This window comes from Pseudophryne corroboree, chromosome 10, assembly GCF_028390025.1.
Source record: "Pseudophryne corroboree isolate aPseCor3 chromosome 10, aPseCor3.hap2, whole genome shotgun sequence".
Taxonomy (NCBI): domain Eukaryota; kingdom Metazoa; phylum Chordata; class Amphibia; order Anura; family Myobatrachidae; genus Pseudophryne; species Pseudophryne corroboree.
In genome coordinates, this window is record NC_086453.1 from 19839197 (window position 1) to 19858962 (window position 19766).

The 19766-nt window shown below is 46.3% G+C and overlaps 1 protein-coding gene across 1 annotated transcript in view; it reads left to right on the plus strand.

Moving 5' to 3' along the window:
• Positions 1 to 19257, plus strand: part of LOC134965826 (hematopoietic cell signal transducer-like) — a 43429-nt gene extending 24172 nt beyond the window's left edge. Inside the window, exons 2-4 of the mRNA XM_063942202.1 lie at positions 5737 to 5760; positions 5973 to 6113; positions 17819 to 19257. Coding sequence (XP_063798272.1) covers positions 5737 to 5760; positions 5973 to 6113; positions 17819 to 17856 — 203 coding nt within the window. The 3' untranslated portion in view covers positions 17857 to 19257. The remainder of the gene's footprint in view (positions 1 to 5736; positions 5761 to 5972; positions 6114 to 17818) is intronic.
• The last annotated feature ends 509 nt before the right edge of the window (positions 19258 to 19766 follow it).

Below are 19766 nucleotides of genomic sequence, written 5' to 3' on the forward strand. Positions count from 1 at the left end.
ATCACATTACTCAGCGCAGTCTCCTGGTGGGTCCTAGTCACATTGTACTCCATATACAGCCTCAGTCACACACAGTATACAGGTGTCATATATCACATTACTCAGCGCAGTCTCTTGGTGCGTCCTAGTCACATTGTGCTCTGTATACAGCCTCAGTCACACACAGTATACAGGTGTCATATATCACATTACTCAGCGCAGTCTCCTGGTGGGTCCTAGTCACATTGTACTCCGCATACAGCCTCAGTCACACACAGTATACAGGTGTCATATATCACATTACTCAGCGCAGTCTCCTGGTACGTCCTAGTCACATTGTGCTCTGTATACAGCCTCAGTCACACACAGTATACAGGTGTCATATATCACATTACTCAGCGCAGTCTCCTGGTGGGTCCTAGTCACATTGTACTCCGCATACAGCCTCAGTCACACACAGTATACAGGTGTCATATATCACATTACTCAGCGCAGTCTCCTGGTACGTCCTAGTCACATTGTGCTCTGTATACAGCCTCAGTCACACACAGTATACAGGTGTCATATATCACATTACTCAGCGCAGTCTCCTGGTGGGTCCTAGTCACATTGTGCTCCGTATACAGCCTCAGTCACACACACAGTATACAGGTGTCATATATCACATTACTCGGCGCAGTCTCCTGGTGCCTCCTAGTTACATTGTGCTCTGTATACACACTCAGTCACACACAGCATACAGGTGTCACATATCACATTACTCAGCGCAGTCTCCTGGTGCGCCCTAGTCACACTGTGCTCCGTATACAGTCTCAGTCACACACAGTGTACAGGTGTCATATATCACATTACTAAAGCCAGTCACATCGTGCATCCTAGTTGCATTGGGTTGCATCCTAACCCTCCCCTCCCACACCCTAATCCCCCCCACTAGTGTCTAACCCTAACCCTCAATTTCCATAGCCTAACCCTAACTGTCCCCCTCCCACAGCCTAACCCTAATCCACTCCTCCCACACCCTAATCCTCCCCACTAGTGCGTAACCCTAACTCACTCCTCCTGCAGCCTAACCCTAACTCTCCCTTCTCACAGCCTTACCTTAACCCACTCCTCCCACAGCCTAATCCTCCCCACTAGTGCCTACTCCACAGCCTTACCTTAACCATGCTGCTTCCACAGCCTAACCCTAACCCACTCCTCCCACACCCTAATCCTCCCCACTAGTGCGTAACCCTAACCCACTCCTCTCGCAGCCTAACCCTAACCCACTCCTCTCGCAGCCTAACCCTAACCCACTCCTCTCGCAGCCTAACCCTTCCCTCTCACAGCCTATGCCTAACCCTCCCCTCCAACAGCCTAGCCCTAACCATCCCTTTCCCACAGCCTAACCCTATCTCTCCCCTCCCGCATCCTAATCCTCCCCACTAGAGCCTAACTTTTTCCTCTCACAGCCTAACCCTAACCCACTCCTCCCGCAGCCTAATCCTCACCTCGCGCAGCCTAATCTTAACCCTCCCCTCCGGCAGCCTAACCATAACCCTCACCTCCCTCATCCTAATCATAACCCACTCCTCCCACAGCCTAGCCCTAAGCCACTCCTCCGGCAGCCTAACCCTCCCCTCCCGCAGCCTAACCCTAACCCACTCCTCCCGCAGCCTAAACCTCACCTCCCGCAGCCTAATCTTAACCCTCCCCTTCGGCAGCCTATCCATAATCCCTCATCCTAATCATAACCCACTCCTCCCACAGCCTAGCCCTAACCCACTCCTCCGACAGCCTAAGCCTCTCCTCCCGCAGCCTAACCATAACCCACTCCTCCCACAGCCTAGCCCTAAGCCACTCCTCCGGCAGCCTAACCCTCCCCTCCCGCAGCCTAACCATAACACACTCCTCCCACAGCCTAACTGTCCCCATTGGTGCCTAATCCCAGTATTTACCATTGGGATTCTGACCATTGGGATACTGAGTGCCAAGATATTAACTACATGCCATATGTAGATGTATATATACAAGTATATATATATATATATATATATATATATATATATATATATAACAAGAAGGAAGTAGCAGGCACTCTCTATATTAGCAGCCACCGAGGAGCCCTCCTAACAGATGAATATATGCAATGTGCTCCCTTGGTTCGGACTAGCAAATCACTTCCACATTTCAGGGACCAGGCGGCACTCATCGGATTTTGAAAAAGACAACTTTTTATAAGTCAATATAAATTCAGTGCATCAAAAGATCATAGTGCAAAGCACAAACCAACGTTTCAACGCCTCACAGGCGTTTTTTTCAAGGTGCTCCAAACTGTGAAATAAAACAAAACAAAACGTTTTGTTTATATATATATATAGCAGTGGTAAGGGCGGCACTCAATCCAGACTTCACAAATTGGTGAAAATTTACTTTATTGGGCCAACATGTTTCGGGGAGTAAACCCCGTCCTGAGGACGGGGTTTACTCCCCGAAACATGTTGGCCCAATAAAGTAAATTTTCACCAATTTGTGAAGTCTGGATTGAGTGCCGCCCTTACCACTGCTGTTTATACCTGGGACTTTGTGTCACTGGCTGGGAGGGCACCGCAGCTGCTGTTTTAGCCTGGAGTGGAGTGCCGGATTGATCCTGTTTGTTTATATATATATATATATATATATATATATAGACACTTGAGAGTACGGCACTCAGACACTGATGATCAAATTGAGTAGGAGCCTCTGGTAGCTGTCAACGTTTCAATTTTAATAATTTTCCTCAGGACATTTTAAAATTGAAACGTTGACAGCTACCAGAGGCTCCTACTCAATTTGATCATCAGTGTCTGAGTGCCGTACTCTCAAGTGTCTACAAACACCTTCCAGCACGTGGAGGATTAGTAAGGGCACCGGACCAAGCCATCACCGATACCAGTGAGTGCCGGATCATTACACTAGTATATATATATATATATATGTATGTATATATATATATATATATATATATATAATGTAGCTAATATCCCGGCGAGTGTGTGTATGCATATATGTATTATGTATGTTTTTTTTTTTTTACTTTTAGAAACTTTATGAACAGTAACCATTTACATAATCATGGTGAAACTGACAGCGGTCGTTATAATTAACTGTGATCAGTTAATATTTGTCAACACAAACAAACAAACAAACAAACAAACAAACAAACAAACAAAAAACAGACAAAAACACATGAATGATTCCGCACAGCCACTTGGCCAGATCTGTGAGCACATCTAAACTGACTCTAGAGCTGGCAGTAAAACATGCTCACCTACCTACACCTACCTACAGATCTGCCCCTGTGAGTTGCTGGAGGGGGATGCAGGTGGCCAGAGCCAGGTTCCCGGTGACACACAGGGCAGGATCATGCAGTAGCAGTGGTTACCCGGCCGGGGCATTCCACCAGTAAGTGTGTGAGGGCAACCTGCTCTCTGGGGTGTAAGTGTGGCTTAATGTGTGCACGTGCTCACAGATTTACACCACAGTGGACAGCATTGGAAAGAAAGGATGCGATGGGAGAAGTCGGCGTTTGCATTCTGATGCAATGCTGTAAATCGTTGCCACCGAGGCCCAATAGTATTTGTGTCCCTTTGTTATAAAAGTAGGAATGAGAAACTTTACATGTAAAAAGGAACTGGTTCCACAATAAGATCTACTACAGAAGTGATTTAGTGCAGCCACATTGGGTGAGGTGGTCCCAGCTGAGGGGATGGCCACTACTCTCTGATTACTCTTCTTGACGGAATCAGTATGATATGCTGGTGAAGGAAATCCCAGCGGTCATACTACAGACGCTGGGATCCCGAGAAGGCCGACATGGGTGAGTGAGGGGTGTTCTCCTCTCACCCTTCCCGTAGCCTATCCCAAACCTCCCCCCTTAGTGCCTAACCCTAACCCCCCCTAGGAGGTGACTAATCCTAACTCCTGTCCCTGCTGCCTAAACCTAACACTCCCTCCCCGCAGTCTAACCCTAAATCCACAGGGGATGCCTAACCCACCATCCTCGCAGTCTATCCCTAACCTCTCCCCCCCAGCCTAACCCTAATGCACCCCACCTGATACCTAAACCAGACCCACTTCCCTGCTGGCCCTAAACCTTAGTTCGCAGGGATACTTATGTTCGGGATGGCGGCTGTTGGGATTCCAGCGTTGGGATCCTGACCCAATTGGAATTCCAATGTCAGGATCCCAGTGTTGGTATTTTGACTGCCGGGATCTTGACAGCCGGCATCTTAACTGCATCCCTTTCTTGACCTCTCTGCTGCTTTTGACACTGTGGACCACCCTCTCCTTCTGCAAATCCTTCACTCCCTTGGTCCTCATGATACTGCCCTCTCCTGGCTATCCACCTACCTCTCTGCCCGTTCCTTCTCTGTCTCCTCTCATGACTCCACCTCACTCCGACCTCCACTAACTGTAGGTGTCCTCCAAGGCTCTGTTCTTGGTCCTCTCCTTTTCTCTCTCTATACATCCTCTTTAGGTGAACTCATTAGCTCTTTTAACTTTCAATACCATCTATATGCTGATGATACTTAAATCTACCTTTCCTCCCCTGACCTCTCCTCAGCTCTCCTCACTCATATCTCCAACTGTCTCTCTGCTATCTCTTCCTGGATGTCCCAGCACTTTCTTAACATGTCTATGACTAAGCTGATCATCTTCACACCCACCCCCACAACCTCATCTCCTGCACTCTCAAAATCTATAGATGGCACTACTATCTCCTCTAGCCCCCAAGTGTGCTGTCTTAGAGTAAATCTTGACTCCTCTCTGTCCTTAAAACCACACATTCAGCACCTATCACAAACCTGTCATTTTAATCTCAAAAATATTTCCAGGATTAGACCCTTTCTCATCCAGGATGCTACTAAGACCCTTATCCACTCAATGGTCATCTCCAGACTGGACTACTGTAATCTCCTCCTAACTGGCATCCCTGACAAATGCCTTCTCCACTCCAATCTATCCTCAATGCTGTTGCCAGGCTCATCTTCCTCACCAAACGTACTACATCCACTTACCCTCTCCTACAAACCCTTCACTGACTTTCCTTTCCTTTCAGAATCCAATTCAAACTTCTCACATTCACAAAGCCCTCACCCACTCCTCTCCCATTTACACCTCTGACCATATCTCCCTCTACTCTCCCACCCGTCCTCTTCGCTCTGCTACTGCATGCCGCCTCTCCTGCATTCTGATTACCTCCTCCCACTCCTACCTCCAAGATTTTGTACGTGCTGCTCCCTTTCTCTGGAATTCTCTACCTCTCCCACTCAGACTCTCCACCTCTCTACAAAGCTTCAAACAGGCTCTGAAGACCCACTTCTTCACCAAACCCGGCCTAATCTCATCCTAACCCTCTGTTCTACGCTCGGTCTACCCCATCTGAGTCACCCCCCATCTGTCTGCCCCTCCCCTTTAGAATGTAAGCTCTCAAGAGCAGGGTCCTCCACCCTTATGTGCATATCCTTCGCTTACTTAACCCATTGTCAACGGCACCAAATTCTGCGGTTTTCTGCCGCCTTGATACTGATGTCAGTGTTGCCTGCTGATGTAGCCATGTTTATGTACCCTATACTTGTCCTGTATTGTCTTCAACTGTAAGTTGCTGTTTTCCTGTTTTGATTATTTTGTACTCTGTAATTGGGCGCTGCGGAACCCTTGTGGCGCCATATAAATAAAGGATAATAATAATAATGCAATCCAGTCTTACTTATCGTTCTTCTTTTTATTTTTTAGCGTTTGCAGCATCTCCTGAGGCAGGTAAATAACAATCTTATATATCCCGCTCACTACGATCTTCTAATAGAGCATCCATGTATAACCCCAGTGCACGGTCTAGTACCTGACCCACAAAGGAGTTGGTTGGGCCCACCGGGGATTACCCCTGTCGGGATATATATAAATGGAAAGATCTCGGTTATACAGGCGTAGTTTGTGAAGGTCACATTATCTAATTGAATCGTCTCTTACAGAGTTAACTTGTGGAGACTGTTACCGAATTGATACCGTGACTCTGGTTGGGGTGATCGTTGGAGACATCGCATTGACGATTGTTATAATCCTGGTGGTATACTTCTGCACGAAACAAAGCTTCAAGAAACGAGCCGAAAATGGTACGGACTACCTCGTAGGTGTATTATAATTGCCATTAGAAGTAAATGGGATTTTGGCCTTTTAAAAACTAACATTCTATTTATTTTAGCTCCTCTTTCTGTGAATGGAGAATTGGTTGTCCTGTTACTATTTTGTCCTGTTACATGGTGACAGCAAATCGGCCCTGATTGTGATTGGGATGCACAGGGGCTGTTTTCATGCGAACTCGCGGAAACCAGATTTACTACCTTATGCTAATGCGAGATTCCGTACAGCTGATGTCTGCAAGAGGGAAGCCATGCGCCACTGATTGTCCACCAAACGCTGCAACTGCCATCATTAGTAATGGCGCCAGCCCCACGCTAAGTGCAGTTCCTTCAGGGACAATGTTCACTTCACCGTGCACAATCACATGTCTCAGAATCACGCAGAGCTATAGATACACGCCCACGATACTCACATGCCACGCCTACCAGCCCAATCTCGTGTTGCCGTCCACTAGTGATGAGCGGGTTCGGTTTCTCGGAATCCGAACCCGCCCGAACTTCAGCTTTTTTTACACGGATCCGAGCGACTCGGATCTTCCCGCCTTGCTCGGTTAACCCGAGCGCGCCCGAACGTCATCATGACGCTGTCGGATTCTCGCGAGGCTCGGATTCTATCGCGAGACTCGGATTCTCTATAAGGAGCCGCGCGTCGCCGCCATTTTCACACGTGCATTGAGATTGATAGGGAGAGGACGTGGCTGGCGTCCTCTCCATTTAGATTAGAAGAGAGAGAGTGAGATTGAGACAGTGACACTTGATTTACTGGAGCTTAGGAGTACTAGAGAGTGCAGAGTTTACTAGTGACTGACCACTGACCAGTGACCACCAGTGCAGTTTTATTTAATATAATCCGTTCTCTGCCTGAAAAAAACGATACACAGTGACTCAGTCACATACCATATCTGTGCTCAGCCCAGTGTGCTGCATCATCTATGTATATATCTGACTGTGCTCACACAGCTTAATTGTGGGGGAGACTGGGGAGCAGTTATAGGTTATAGCAGGAGCCAGGAGTACATACATATTATTAAAATTAAACAGTGCACACTTTTGCTGCAGGCAGGAGTGCCACTGCCAGTGTGACTGACCAGTGACCTGACCACACTGACCACCAGTATAGTATACTATATTGTGATTGCCTGAAAAAGTTAAACACTCGTCGTGTGACTTGTGTGGTGTTTTTTTTTTATTCTATAAAAAACTCATTCTGCTGACAGACAGTGTCCAGCAGGTCCGTCATTATATAATATATACCTGTCCGGCTGCAGTAGTGATATATATATATTTTTTATATCATTATTTATCATCCAGTCGCAGCAGACACAGTACGGTAGTTCACGGCTGTAGCTACCTCTGTGTCGGCACTCGGCAGTCCATCCATAATTGTATACCACCTACCCGTGGTTTTTTTTTTCTTTCTTCTTTATACATACTACATCTCGTTATCATCCAGTCTATATTAGCAGCAGACACAGTACAGTACGGTAGTCCACGGCTGTAGCTACCTCTGTGTCGGCACTCGGCAGTCCATCCATAATTGTATACCACCTACCCGTGGTTTTTTTTTTCTTTCTTCTTTATACATACTACATCTCATTATCATCTAGTCTATATTAGCAGCAGACACAGTACAGTACGGTAGTCCACGGCTGTAGCTACCTCTGTGTCGGCACTCGGCAGTCCGTCCATAATTGTATACCACCTACCCGTGGTTTTTTTTTTTTTCTTCTTTATACATACATACTACATCTCATTATCATCCAGTCTATATTAGCAGCAGACACAGTACAGTACGGTAGTCCACGGCTGTAGCTACCTCTGTGTCGGCACTCGGCAGTCCGTCCATAATTGTATACCACCTACCCGTGGTTTTTTTTTCTTTCTTCTTTATACATACTACATCTCATTATCATCCAGTCTATATTAGCAGCAGACACAGTACAGTACGGTAGTCCACGGCTGTAGCTACCTCTGTGTCGGCACTCGGCAGTCCATCCATAATTGTATACCACCTACCCGTGGTTTTTTTTTCTTTCTTCTTTATACATACTACATCTCATTATCATCCAGTCTATATTAGCAGCAGACACAGTACAGTACGGTAGTCCATGGCTGTAGCTACCTCTGTGTCGGCACTCGGCAGTCCATCCATAATTGTATACCACCTTCCCGTGGTTTTTTTTTTCTTTCTTCTTTATACATACATACTACATCTCATTATCAACCAGTCTATATTAGCAGCAGACACAGTACAGTACGGTAATCCACGGCTGTAGCTACCTCTGTGTCGGCACTCGGCAGTCCATCCATAATTGTATACCACCTACCCGTGGTTTTTTTTCTTTCTTCTTTATACATACATACTACATCTCATTATCATCCAGTCTATATTAGCAGCAGACACAGTACAGTACGGTAGTCCACGGCTGTAGCTACCTCTGTGTCGGCACTCGGCAGTCCATCCATAATTGTATACCACCTACCCGTGGTTTTTTTTTCTTTCTTCTTTACACATACTACATGTCATTATCATCCAGTCTATATTAGCAGCAGACACAGTACAGTACGGTAGTCCACGGCTGTAGCTACCTCTGTGTCGGCACTCGGCAGTCCGTCCATAATTGTATACCACCTACCCGTGGTTTTTTTTTCTTTCTTCTTTATACATACATACTACATCTCATTATCATCCAGTCTATATTAGCAGCAGACACAGTACAGTACGGTAGTCCACGGCTGTAGCTACCTCTGTGTCGGCACTCGGCAGTCCGTCCATAATTGTATACCACCTACCCGTGGTTTTTTTTTCTTTCTTCTTTATACATACTACATCTCATTATCATCCAGTCTATATTAGCAGCAGACACAGTACAGTACGGTAGTCCACGGTTGTAGCTACCTCTGTGTCGGCACTCGGCAGTCCGTCCATAATTGTCTACCACCTACCCGTGGTTTTTTTTTTCTTTCTTCTTTATACATACTACATCTCATTATCATCCAGTCTATATTAGCAGCAGACACAGTACAGTACGGTAGTCCACGGCTGTAGCTACCTCTGTGTCGGCACTCGGCAGTCCATCCATAATTGTATACCACCTACCCGTGGTTTTTTTTCTTTCTTCTTTATACATACTACATCTCATTATCATCCAGTCTATATTAGCAGCAGACACAGTACAGTACGGTAGTCCATGGCTGTAGCTACCTCTGTGTCGGCACTCGGCAGTCCATCCATAATTGTATACCACCTACCCGTGGTTTTTCTTTCTTTCTTCTTTATACATACATACTACATCTCATTATCAACCAGTCTATATTAGCAGCAGACACAGTACAGTACGGTAGTCCACGGCTGTAGCTACCTCTGTGTCGGCACTCGGCAGTCCATCCATAATTGTATACCACCTACCCGTGGTTTTTTTTCTTTCTTCTTTATACATACATACTACATCTCATTATCATCCAGTCTATATTAGCAGCAGACACAGTACAGTACGGTAGTCCACGGCTGTAGCTACCTCTGTGTCGGCACTCGGCAGTCCATCCATAATTGTATACCACCTACCCGTGTTTTTTTTTTCTTTCTTCTTTATACATACTACATCTCATTATCATCCAGTCTATATTAGCAGCAGACACAGTACAGTACGGTAGTCCACGGCTGTAGCTACCTCTGTGTCGGCACTCGGCAGTCCGTCCATAATTGTATACCACCTACCCGTGGTTTTTTTTTCTTTCTTCTTTATACATACATACTACATCTCATTATCATCCAGTCTATATTAGCAGCAGACACAGTACAGTACGGTAGTCCACGGCTGTAGCTACCTCTGTGTCGGCACTCGGCAGTCCGTCCATAATTGTATACCACCTACCCGTGGTTTTTTTTTCTTTCTTCTTTATACATACTACATCTCATTATCATCCAGTCTATATTAGCAGCAGACACAGTACAGTATGGTAGTCCACGGCTGTAGCTACCTCTGTGTCGGCACTCGGCAGTCCGTCCATAATTGTATACCACCTACCCGTGGTTTTTTTTTCTTTCTTCTTTATACATACTACATCTCATTATCATCCAGTCTATATTAGCAGCAGACACAGTACAGTACGGTAGTCCACGGCTGTAGCTACCTCTGTGTCGGCACTCGGCAGTCCATCCATAATTGTATACCACCTACCCGTGGTTTTTTTTTCTTTCTTCTTTATACATACTACTTCTCATTATCATCCAGTCTATATTAGCAGCAGACACAGTACAGTACGGTAGTCCATGGCTGTAGCTACCTCTGTGTCGGCACTCGGCAGTCCATCCATAATTGTATACCACCTACCCGTGGTTTTTTTTTCTTTCTTCTTTATACATACATACTACATCTCATTATCAACCAGTCTATATTAGCAGCAGACACAGTACAGTACGGTAGTCCACGGCTGTAGCTACCTCTGTGTCGGCACTCGGCAGTCCATCCATAATTGTATACCACCTACCCGTGGTTTTTTTTTCTTTCTTCTTTATACATACATACCACATCTCATTATCATCCAGTCTATATTAGCAGCAGACACAGTACAGTACGGTAGTCCACGGCTGTAGCTACCTCTGTGTCGGCACTCGGCAGTCCATCCATAATTGTATACCACCTACCCGTGTTTTTTTTTTCTTTCTTCTTTATACATACTACATCTCATTATCAACCAGTCTATATTAGCAGCAGACACAGTACAGTACGGTAGTCCACGGCTGTAGCTACCTCTGTGTCGGCACTCGGCAGTCCGTCCATAATTGTATACCACCTACCCGTGGTTTTTTTTTCTTTCTTCTTTATACATACTACATCTCATTATCAACCAGTCTATATTAGCAGCAGACACAGTACAGTACGGTAGTCCACGGCTGTAGCTACCTCTGTGTCGGCACTCTGCAGTCCATCCATAATTGTATACCACCTACCCGTGGTTTTTTTTTCTTTCTTCTTTATACATACATACTACATCTCATTATCAACCAGTCTATATTAGCAGCAGACACAGTACAGTACGGTAGTCCACGGCTGTAGCTACCTCTGTGTCGGCACTCGGCAGTCCATCCATAATTGTATACCACCTACCCGTGGTTTTTTTTCTTTCTTCTTTATACATACATACTACATCTCATTATCATCCAGTCTATATTAGCAGCAGACACAGTACAGTACGGTAGTCCACGGCTGTAGCTACCTCTGTGTCGGCACTCGGCAGTCCATCCATAATTGTATACCACCTACCCGTGGTTTTTTTTTCTTTCTTCTTTATACATACTACATCTCATTATCATCCAGTCTATATTAGCAGCAGACACAGTACAGTACGGTAGTCCACGGCTGTAGCTACCTCTGTGTCGGCACTCTGCAGTCCGTCCATAATTGTATACCACCTACCCGTGGTTTTTTTTTCTTTCTTCTTTATACATACATACTACATCTCATTATCATCCAGTCTATATTAGCAGCAGACACAGTACAGTATGGTAGTCCACGGCTGTAGCTACCTCTGTGTCGGCACTCGGCAGTCCGTCCATAATTGTATACCACCTACCCGTGGTTTTTTTTTCTTTCTTCTTTATACATACTACATCTCATTATCATCCAGTCTATATTAGCAGCAGACACAGTACAGTACGGTAGTCCACGGCTGTAGCTACCTCTGTGTCGGCACTCGGCAGTCCATCATTAATTGTATACCACCTACCCGTGGTTTTTTTTTCTTTCTTCTTTATACATACTACATCTCATTATCATCCAGTCTATATTAGCAGCAGACACAGTACAGTACGGTAGTCCACGGCTGTAGCTACCTCTGTGTCGGCACTCGGCAGTCCATCCATAATTGTATACCACCTACCCGTGGTTTTTTTTTCTTTCTTCTTTATACATACATACCACATCTCATTATCATCCAGTCTATATTAGCAGCAGACACAGTACAGTACGGTAGTCCACGGCTGTAGCTACCTCTGTGTCGGCACTCGGCAGTCCATCCATAATTGTATACCACCTACCCGTGGTTTTTTTTTCTTTCTTCTTTATACATACTACATCTCATTATCAACCAGTCTATATTAGCAGCAGACACAGTACAGTACGGTAGTCCACGGCTGTAGCTACCTCTGTGTCGGCACTCGGCAGTCCGTCCATAATTGTATACCACCTACCCGTGGTTTTTTTTTCTTTCTTCTTTATACATACTACATCTCATTATCAACCAGTCTATATTAGCAGCAGACACAGTACAGTACGGTAGTCCACGGCTGTAGCTACCTCTGTGTCGGCACTCTGCAGTCCATCCATAATTGTATACCACCTACCCGTGGTTTTTTTTTCTTTCTTCTTTATACATACATACTACATCTCATTATCAACCAGTCTATATTAGCAGCAGACACAGTACAGTACGGTAGTCCACGGCTGTAGCTACCTCTGTGTCGGCACTCGGCAGTCCATCCATAATTGTATACCACCTACCCGTGGTTTTTTTTTCTTTCTTCTTTATACATACATACTACATCTCATTATCATCCAGTCTATATTAGCAGCAGAAACAGTACAGTACAATAGTCCACGGCTGTAGCTACCTCTGTGTCGGCACTCGGCAGTCCATTCATAATTGTATACTAGTATCCATCCATCTCCATTGTTTACCTGAGGTGCCTTTTAGTTGTGCCTATTAAAATATGGAGAACAAAAATGTTGAGGTTCCAAAATTAGGGAAAGATCAAGATCCACTTCCACCTCGTGCTGAAGCTGCTGCCACTAGTCATGGCCGAGACAATGAAATGCCAGCAACGTCGTCTGCCAAGGCCGATGCCCAATGTCATAGTACAGAGCATGTCAAATCCAAAACACCAAATATCAGTAAAAAAAGGACTCCAAAACCTAAAATAAAATTGTCGGAGGAGAAGCGTAAACTTGCCAATATGCCATTTACCACACGGAGTGGCAAGGAACGGCTGAGGCCCTGGCCTATGTTCATGGCTAGTGGTTCAGCTTCACATGAGGATGGAGGCACTCAGCCTCTCGCTAGAAAAATGAAAAGACTCAAGCTGGCAAAAGCAGTAGCACCGCAAAGAACTGTGCGTTCTTCGAAATCCCAAATCCACAAGGAGAGTCCAATTGTGTCGGTTGCGATGCCTGACCTTCCCAACACTGGACGTGAAGAGCATGCGCCTTCCACCATTTGCACGCCCCCTGCAAGTGCTGGAAGGAGCACCCGCAGTCCAGTTCCTGATAGTCAGATTGAAGATGTCAGTGTTGAAGTACACCAGGATGAGGAGGATATGGGTGTTGCTGGCGCTGGGGAGGAAATTGACCAGGAGGATTCTGATGGTGAGGTGGTTTGTTTAAGTCAGGCACCCGGGGAGACACCTGTTGTCCGTGGGAGGAATATGGCCGTTGACATGCCTGGTGAAAATACCAAAAAAATCAGCTCTTCGGTGTGGAACTATTTCAACAGAAATGCGGACAACAGGTGTCAAGCCGTGTGTTCCCTTTGTCAAGCTGTAATAGGTAGGGGTAAGGACGTTAACCACCTCGGAACATCCTCCCTTATACGTCACCTGCAGCGCATTCATAATAAGTCAGTGACAAGTTCAAAAACTTTGGGTGACAGCGGAAGCAGTCCACTGACCAGTAAATCCCTTCCTCTTGTAACCAAGCTCACGCAAACCACCCCACCAACTCCCTCAGTGTCAATTTCCTCCTTCCCCAGGAATGCCAATAGTCCTGCAGGCCATGTCACTGGCAATTCTGACGAGTCCTCTCCTGCCTGGGATTCCTCCGATGCATCCTTGCGTGTAACGCCTACTGCTGCTGGCGCTGCTGTTGTTGCTGCTGGGAGTCGATGGTCATCCCAGAGGGGAAGTCGTAAGACCACTTTTACTACTTCCACCAAGCAATTGACTGTCCAACAGTCCTTTGCGAGGAAGATGAAATATCACAACAGTCATCCTACAGCAAAGCGGATAACTGAGGCCTTGGCATCCTGGGTGGTGAGAAACGTGGTTCCGGTATCCATCATTACTGCAGAGCCAACTAGAGACTTGTTGGAGGTACTGTGTCCCCGGTACCAAATACCATCTAGGTTCCATTTCTCTAGGCAGGCGATACCGAAAATGTACACAGACCTCAGAAAAAGAGTCACCAGTGTCCTAAAAAATGCAGCTGTACCCAATGTCCACTTAACCACGGACATGTGGACAAGTGGAGCAGGGCAGGGTCAGGACTATATGACTGTGACAGCCCACTGGGTAGATGTATGGACTCCCGCCGCAAAAACAGCAGCGGCGGCACCAGTAGCAGCATCTCGCAAACGCCAACTCTTTCCTAGGCAGGCTACGCTTTGTATCACCGGTTTCCAGAATACGCACACAGCTGAAAACCTCTTACGGCAACTGAGGAAGATCATCGCGGAATGGCTTACCCCAATTGGACTCTCCTGTGGATTTGTGGCATCGGACAACGCCAGCAATATTGTGTGTGCATTAAATATGGGCAAATTCCAGCACGTCCCATGTTTTGCACATACCTTGAATTTGGTGGTGCAGAATTTTTTAAAAAACGACAGGGGCGTGCAAGAGATGCTGTCGGTGGCCAGAAGAATTGCGGGACACTTTCGGCGTACAGGCACCACGTACAGAAGACTGGAGCACCACCAAAAACTACTGAACCTGCCCTGCCATCATCTGAAGCAAGAAGTGGTAACGAGGTGGAATTCAACCCTCTATATGCTTCAGAGGTTGGAGGAGCAGCAAAAGGCCATTCAAGCCTATACAATTGAGCACGATATAGGAGGTGGAATGCACCTGTCTCAAGCGCAGTGGAGAATGATTTCAACGTTGTGCAAGGTTCTGATGCCCTTTGAACTTGCCACACGTGAAGTCAGTTAAGACACTGCCAGCCTGAGTCAGGTCATTCTCCTCATCAGGCTTTTGCAGAAGAAGCTGGAGACATTGAAGGAGGAGCTAACACGGAGCAATTCCGCTAGGCATGTGGGACTTGTGGATGGAGCCCTTAATTCGCTTAACAAGGATTCACGGGTGGTCAATCTGTTGAAATCAGAGCACTACATTTTGGCCACCATGCTCGATCCTAGATTTAAAGCCTACCTTGGATCTCTCTTTCCGGCAGACACAAGTCTGCTGGGGTTGAAAGACCTGCTGGTGAGAAAATTGTCAAGTCAAGCGGAACGCGACCTGTCAACATCTCCTCCTTCACATTCTCCCGCAACTGGGGGTGCGAGGAAAAGGCTCAGAATTCCGAGCCCACCCGCTGGCGGTGATGCAGGGCAGTCTGGAGCGACTGCTGATGCTGACATCTGGTCCGGACTGAAGGACCTGACAACGATTACGGACATGTCGTCTACTGTCACTGCATATGATTCTCTCAACATTGAAAGAATGGTGGAGGATTATATGAGTGACCGCATCCAAGTAGGCACGTCACACAGTCCGTACTTATACTGGCAGGAAAAAGAGGCAATTTGGAGGCCCTTGCACAAACTGGCTTTATTCTACCTAAGTTGCCCTCCCACAAGTGTGTACTCCGAAAGAGTGTTTAGTGCCGCCGCTCACCTTGTCAGCAATCGGCGTACGAGGTTACATCCAGAAAATGTGGAGAAGATGATGTTCATTAAAATGAATTATAATCAATTCCTCCGCGGAGACATTGACCAGCAGCAATTGCCTCCACAAAGTACACAGGGAGCTGAGATGGTGGATTCCAGTGGGGACGAATTGATAATCTGTGAGGAGGGGGATGTACACGGTGATATATCGGAGGATGATGATGAGGTGGACATCTTGCCTCTGTAGAGCCAGTTTGTGCAAGGAGAGATTAATTGCTTCTTTTTTTGGGGGGGTCCAAACCAACCCGTCATATCAGTCACAGTCGTGTGGCAGACCCTGTCACTGAAATGATGGGTTGGTTAAAGTGTGCATGTCCTGTTTTGTTTATACAACATAAGGGTGGGTGGGAGGGCCCAAGGACAATTCCATCTTGCACCTCTTTTTTCTTTTATTTTTCTTTGCGTCATGTGCTGTTTGGGGAGGGTTTTTTGGAAGGGCCATCCTGCGTGACACTGCAGTGCCACTCCTAGATGGGCCCGGTGTTTGTGTCGGCCACTAGGGTCGCTTATCTTACTCACACAGTCAGCTACCTCATTGCGCCTCTTTTTTTCTTTGCGTCATGTGCTGTTTGGGGAGGGTTTTTTGGAAGGGACATCCTGCGTGACACTGCAGTGCCACTCCTAGATGGGCCCGGTGTTTGTGTCGGCCACTAGGGTCGCTAATCTTACTCACACAGCTACCTCATTGCGCCTCTTTTTTTCTTTGCGTCATGTGCTGTTTGGGGAGGGTTTTTTGGAAGGGACATCCTGCGTGACACTGCAGTGCCACTCCTAGATGGGCCCGGTGTTTGTGTCGGCCACTAGGGTCGCTTATCTTACTCACACAGCGACCTCGGTGCAAATTTTAGGACTAAAAATAATATTGTGAGGTGTGAGGTATTCAGAATAGACTGAAAATGAGTGAAAATTATGGTTTTTGAGGTTAATAATACTTTGGGATCAAAATGACCCCCAAATTCTATGATTTAAGCTGTTTTTTAGGGTTTTTTGAAAAAAACACCCGAATCCAAAACACACCCGAATCCGACAAAAAAAATTCGGTGAGGTTTTGCCAAAACGCGGTCGAACCCAAAACACGGCCACGGAACCGAACCCAAAACCAAAACACAAAACCCGAAAAATTTCAGGCGCTCATCTCTAGTTTCAACCCATTTCCCACTCATGTGCATGCGCTGTATGGTAAAAATTGCTATTTGCGCCCATGAGTCCCTATATCACCACCTCCGTTATATCTACTGTTTCTAAATGAATAGGAATCATTTACTAAATGCATGGACACTTTCTGAAGTTAGCGATCTGTCTGAAATCAGAGGCACCTTGTATACGCTCAGCTCTGAATAGCCTGCGAGTCGGATTACACAGACATGACGCACCCTCTAAACACATAGCCTACGTGTCAGCTGCAGGGGGAAATGTGGCTTAGACATAGGCGTGTGCAGGAACACAGGAAGGGGTGTGTGACCCCACCTTTGGACATGAACTACCTCTGCTCCCTCTCCCCCCTACCCCAGGACATACACTCACTACGCTACACCGCCTCCCCCCCACACACACATACACAATCCACACTCCCCCACCCACTCTCCGGGACATACACTATCCCCAACCCAATCCCCATCGTTCCCGCAGCGGCTGGCGGTCATTGCTATCTCCTCCCAAACTGTATGAAAAGATTCAGACTTTTCCTTAGTCCAAGATGGTCAATGCTCTGTTTGGATGCAGCAGTTTCATATCTGCCATCTTGGATTGAAAAAGAGGCTGCCTCTTGGGAGATGGCAACAGTGAAGAGGAGACGCTGCAGGTAATGGTTGAGGCTGTCTAAGGGGTGTGAGGGCACACACCCTGTGCGCATGCCTACGGACTGAGATGCCAATAACTCACCTGTAGTTGATGAGAGTTGCATATGATCAGCTTGGACAAATGTGTAGTGCAAAACAAAAAGTCTCTGTAATGAAGAATATCAATGTTTTGTCATGCTATCTGTACGTTCAAACAATTGTCCTTTTCCTATCTTACAGAAGACAAGAAGGTGTACATGAATATGCCGAGCAGATAGAAAGCCCTTTTCCTCTGAGACTCCTTCTGGCTCTTGTAAAGTTTCATTAAATGCCTCGTTTCATCCCCATTCATAAAATTAGCTTAGATGTTCTGAATGTATCTGCTACATTGAAAAAACTGCTTGGACTTCATCCATTCTCCTGGAACCTAGAGGCTACATATCAGATGCTGAGAAGGCTGGAATCGGGATAGGGACACAGATGACCCGGCATAGGACATCTGTATGTGGGTAGCGGGCAACCCCGTGTTTCACCAACTTACCACCTGTGCATACTAAAGAATGCCTGCTAACACACAACCATTCTGACCTACCAGTAGAAAATATTTTTACCTCTCCTACAGATGGGAAGAAATGGACGTCAGGACAATGGATGTGTTGTGTTAAATGTAAGCCCAGATGACGAGCTGGCACAAACTTTCTATATATGAGCACTAGTTATTAACTGACCCAAATATATGTACAGAACTGTGTATCTATCTAAGTACAGATGGAGCCTCACTTATCTTGCCTTCTCTGCTGCACCTAGGTGCACCAAGGCTTATTAGCATAAGCCTTTCATCTATTGTTCTCAGCTGCAATACAATACAGAGAGAACAATACAGCAGGGGATTAAGTCATTACAGCAGGGGATTAAGTTCGACTGGCTCATTTAATACTATTAAAGGGATAGATGAGCAGGGCTCCTTCTGTATTCCATGTTAGTCAAAGTTGGAGTTTATACGTCATCAGACTTAAGGGCCCTACACATTGAGCGATCCGCCGTCGAGCTGCCTGACGGCGGATACGACCGATGTGTGACCCGGCGGCGGGGTGGCGGCAGTGACGGGGGGTGTGAAGTTTCTTCACTACCCCCCGTCACCCGGCTCCATAGAAGTGCAGGCAAATTTGGACGAGATCGTCCACATTGGTCTGCATGCACAGGCGACGGGTCACCAGCGATGAACTAGCGCGGGGCCGCGCATCGTTCATCGCTGGTGCCTCCACACTCGAAGATATGAACGGTATCTCGTTCATTAATTAACAAGATCGTTCATATCTTTGAGTTTTATCGCCCAGTGTGTAGGGCCTATCAAAGTTTAGGCCTAAACTTCATTTCAGAATTCAAGTTGTACTTTTCTGAAGCTTTCTACTCTCTTTCTCCTGCTATTTCACCTGTTTTGGGAAGAGTCCTGGTCACATAAACAGTGATGAGGTGGAACCATTTGATTGCTCTTTAACCAATTTTCCCCAAAAACAGCTTCATGTGTGTGACCAAAACAATTAACTTGTTCAAAGTGGTGGACGCATTGCAGTTACCCACACAACCAGACTTTGGGTCTCAACCCCTCAATGCGTCTGTACAGACAGGATAAGAGTCGCTGGTGGGGAGGTGGCAAGGGTTCAAGGCTTACAGTCAGGGGTGGGGGGTGGGATAATTGGGAGAGAGGGTTGGAGAGTGGTCAGAGGAGTAGAAGTATCTCACCATTATGAAGAGGTGGAGCTAAAGGATTCAATTGAAGGAGTAGAGACGATCTGATAGGGAGTTATTTCCAGAGTAGAGGGGCAGCACTGGAGAGTGTGAGTACATGACTAGAGTGAAGGTAAAGTGGCTGTCAGTGGAGGAGCGGAACAGCCAGTAGAGAGTGTGGACAGAATTGAGGCTGGAGATGCCAGCGGAGCGACTGGGGGCTTTGCATGTAAGAGTGATTAGTTTGAGCTGCTATCTGTGGTTTATTGTTAGCTAGTGAAGCAGTTGGTATTTAATAGTTCCAAAACAGAATTCAATATATTTCCACTGAACAATAGTAGTTACCAACCTGATATCTCTATCACTGTTGAGAACTCAACAATCATCCCTACCCCACAAGCTCGCTGCCTAGGTGTCATCCTTGACTCTGATCTGTCCTTTGTTCCCCACATTCAATCAT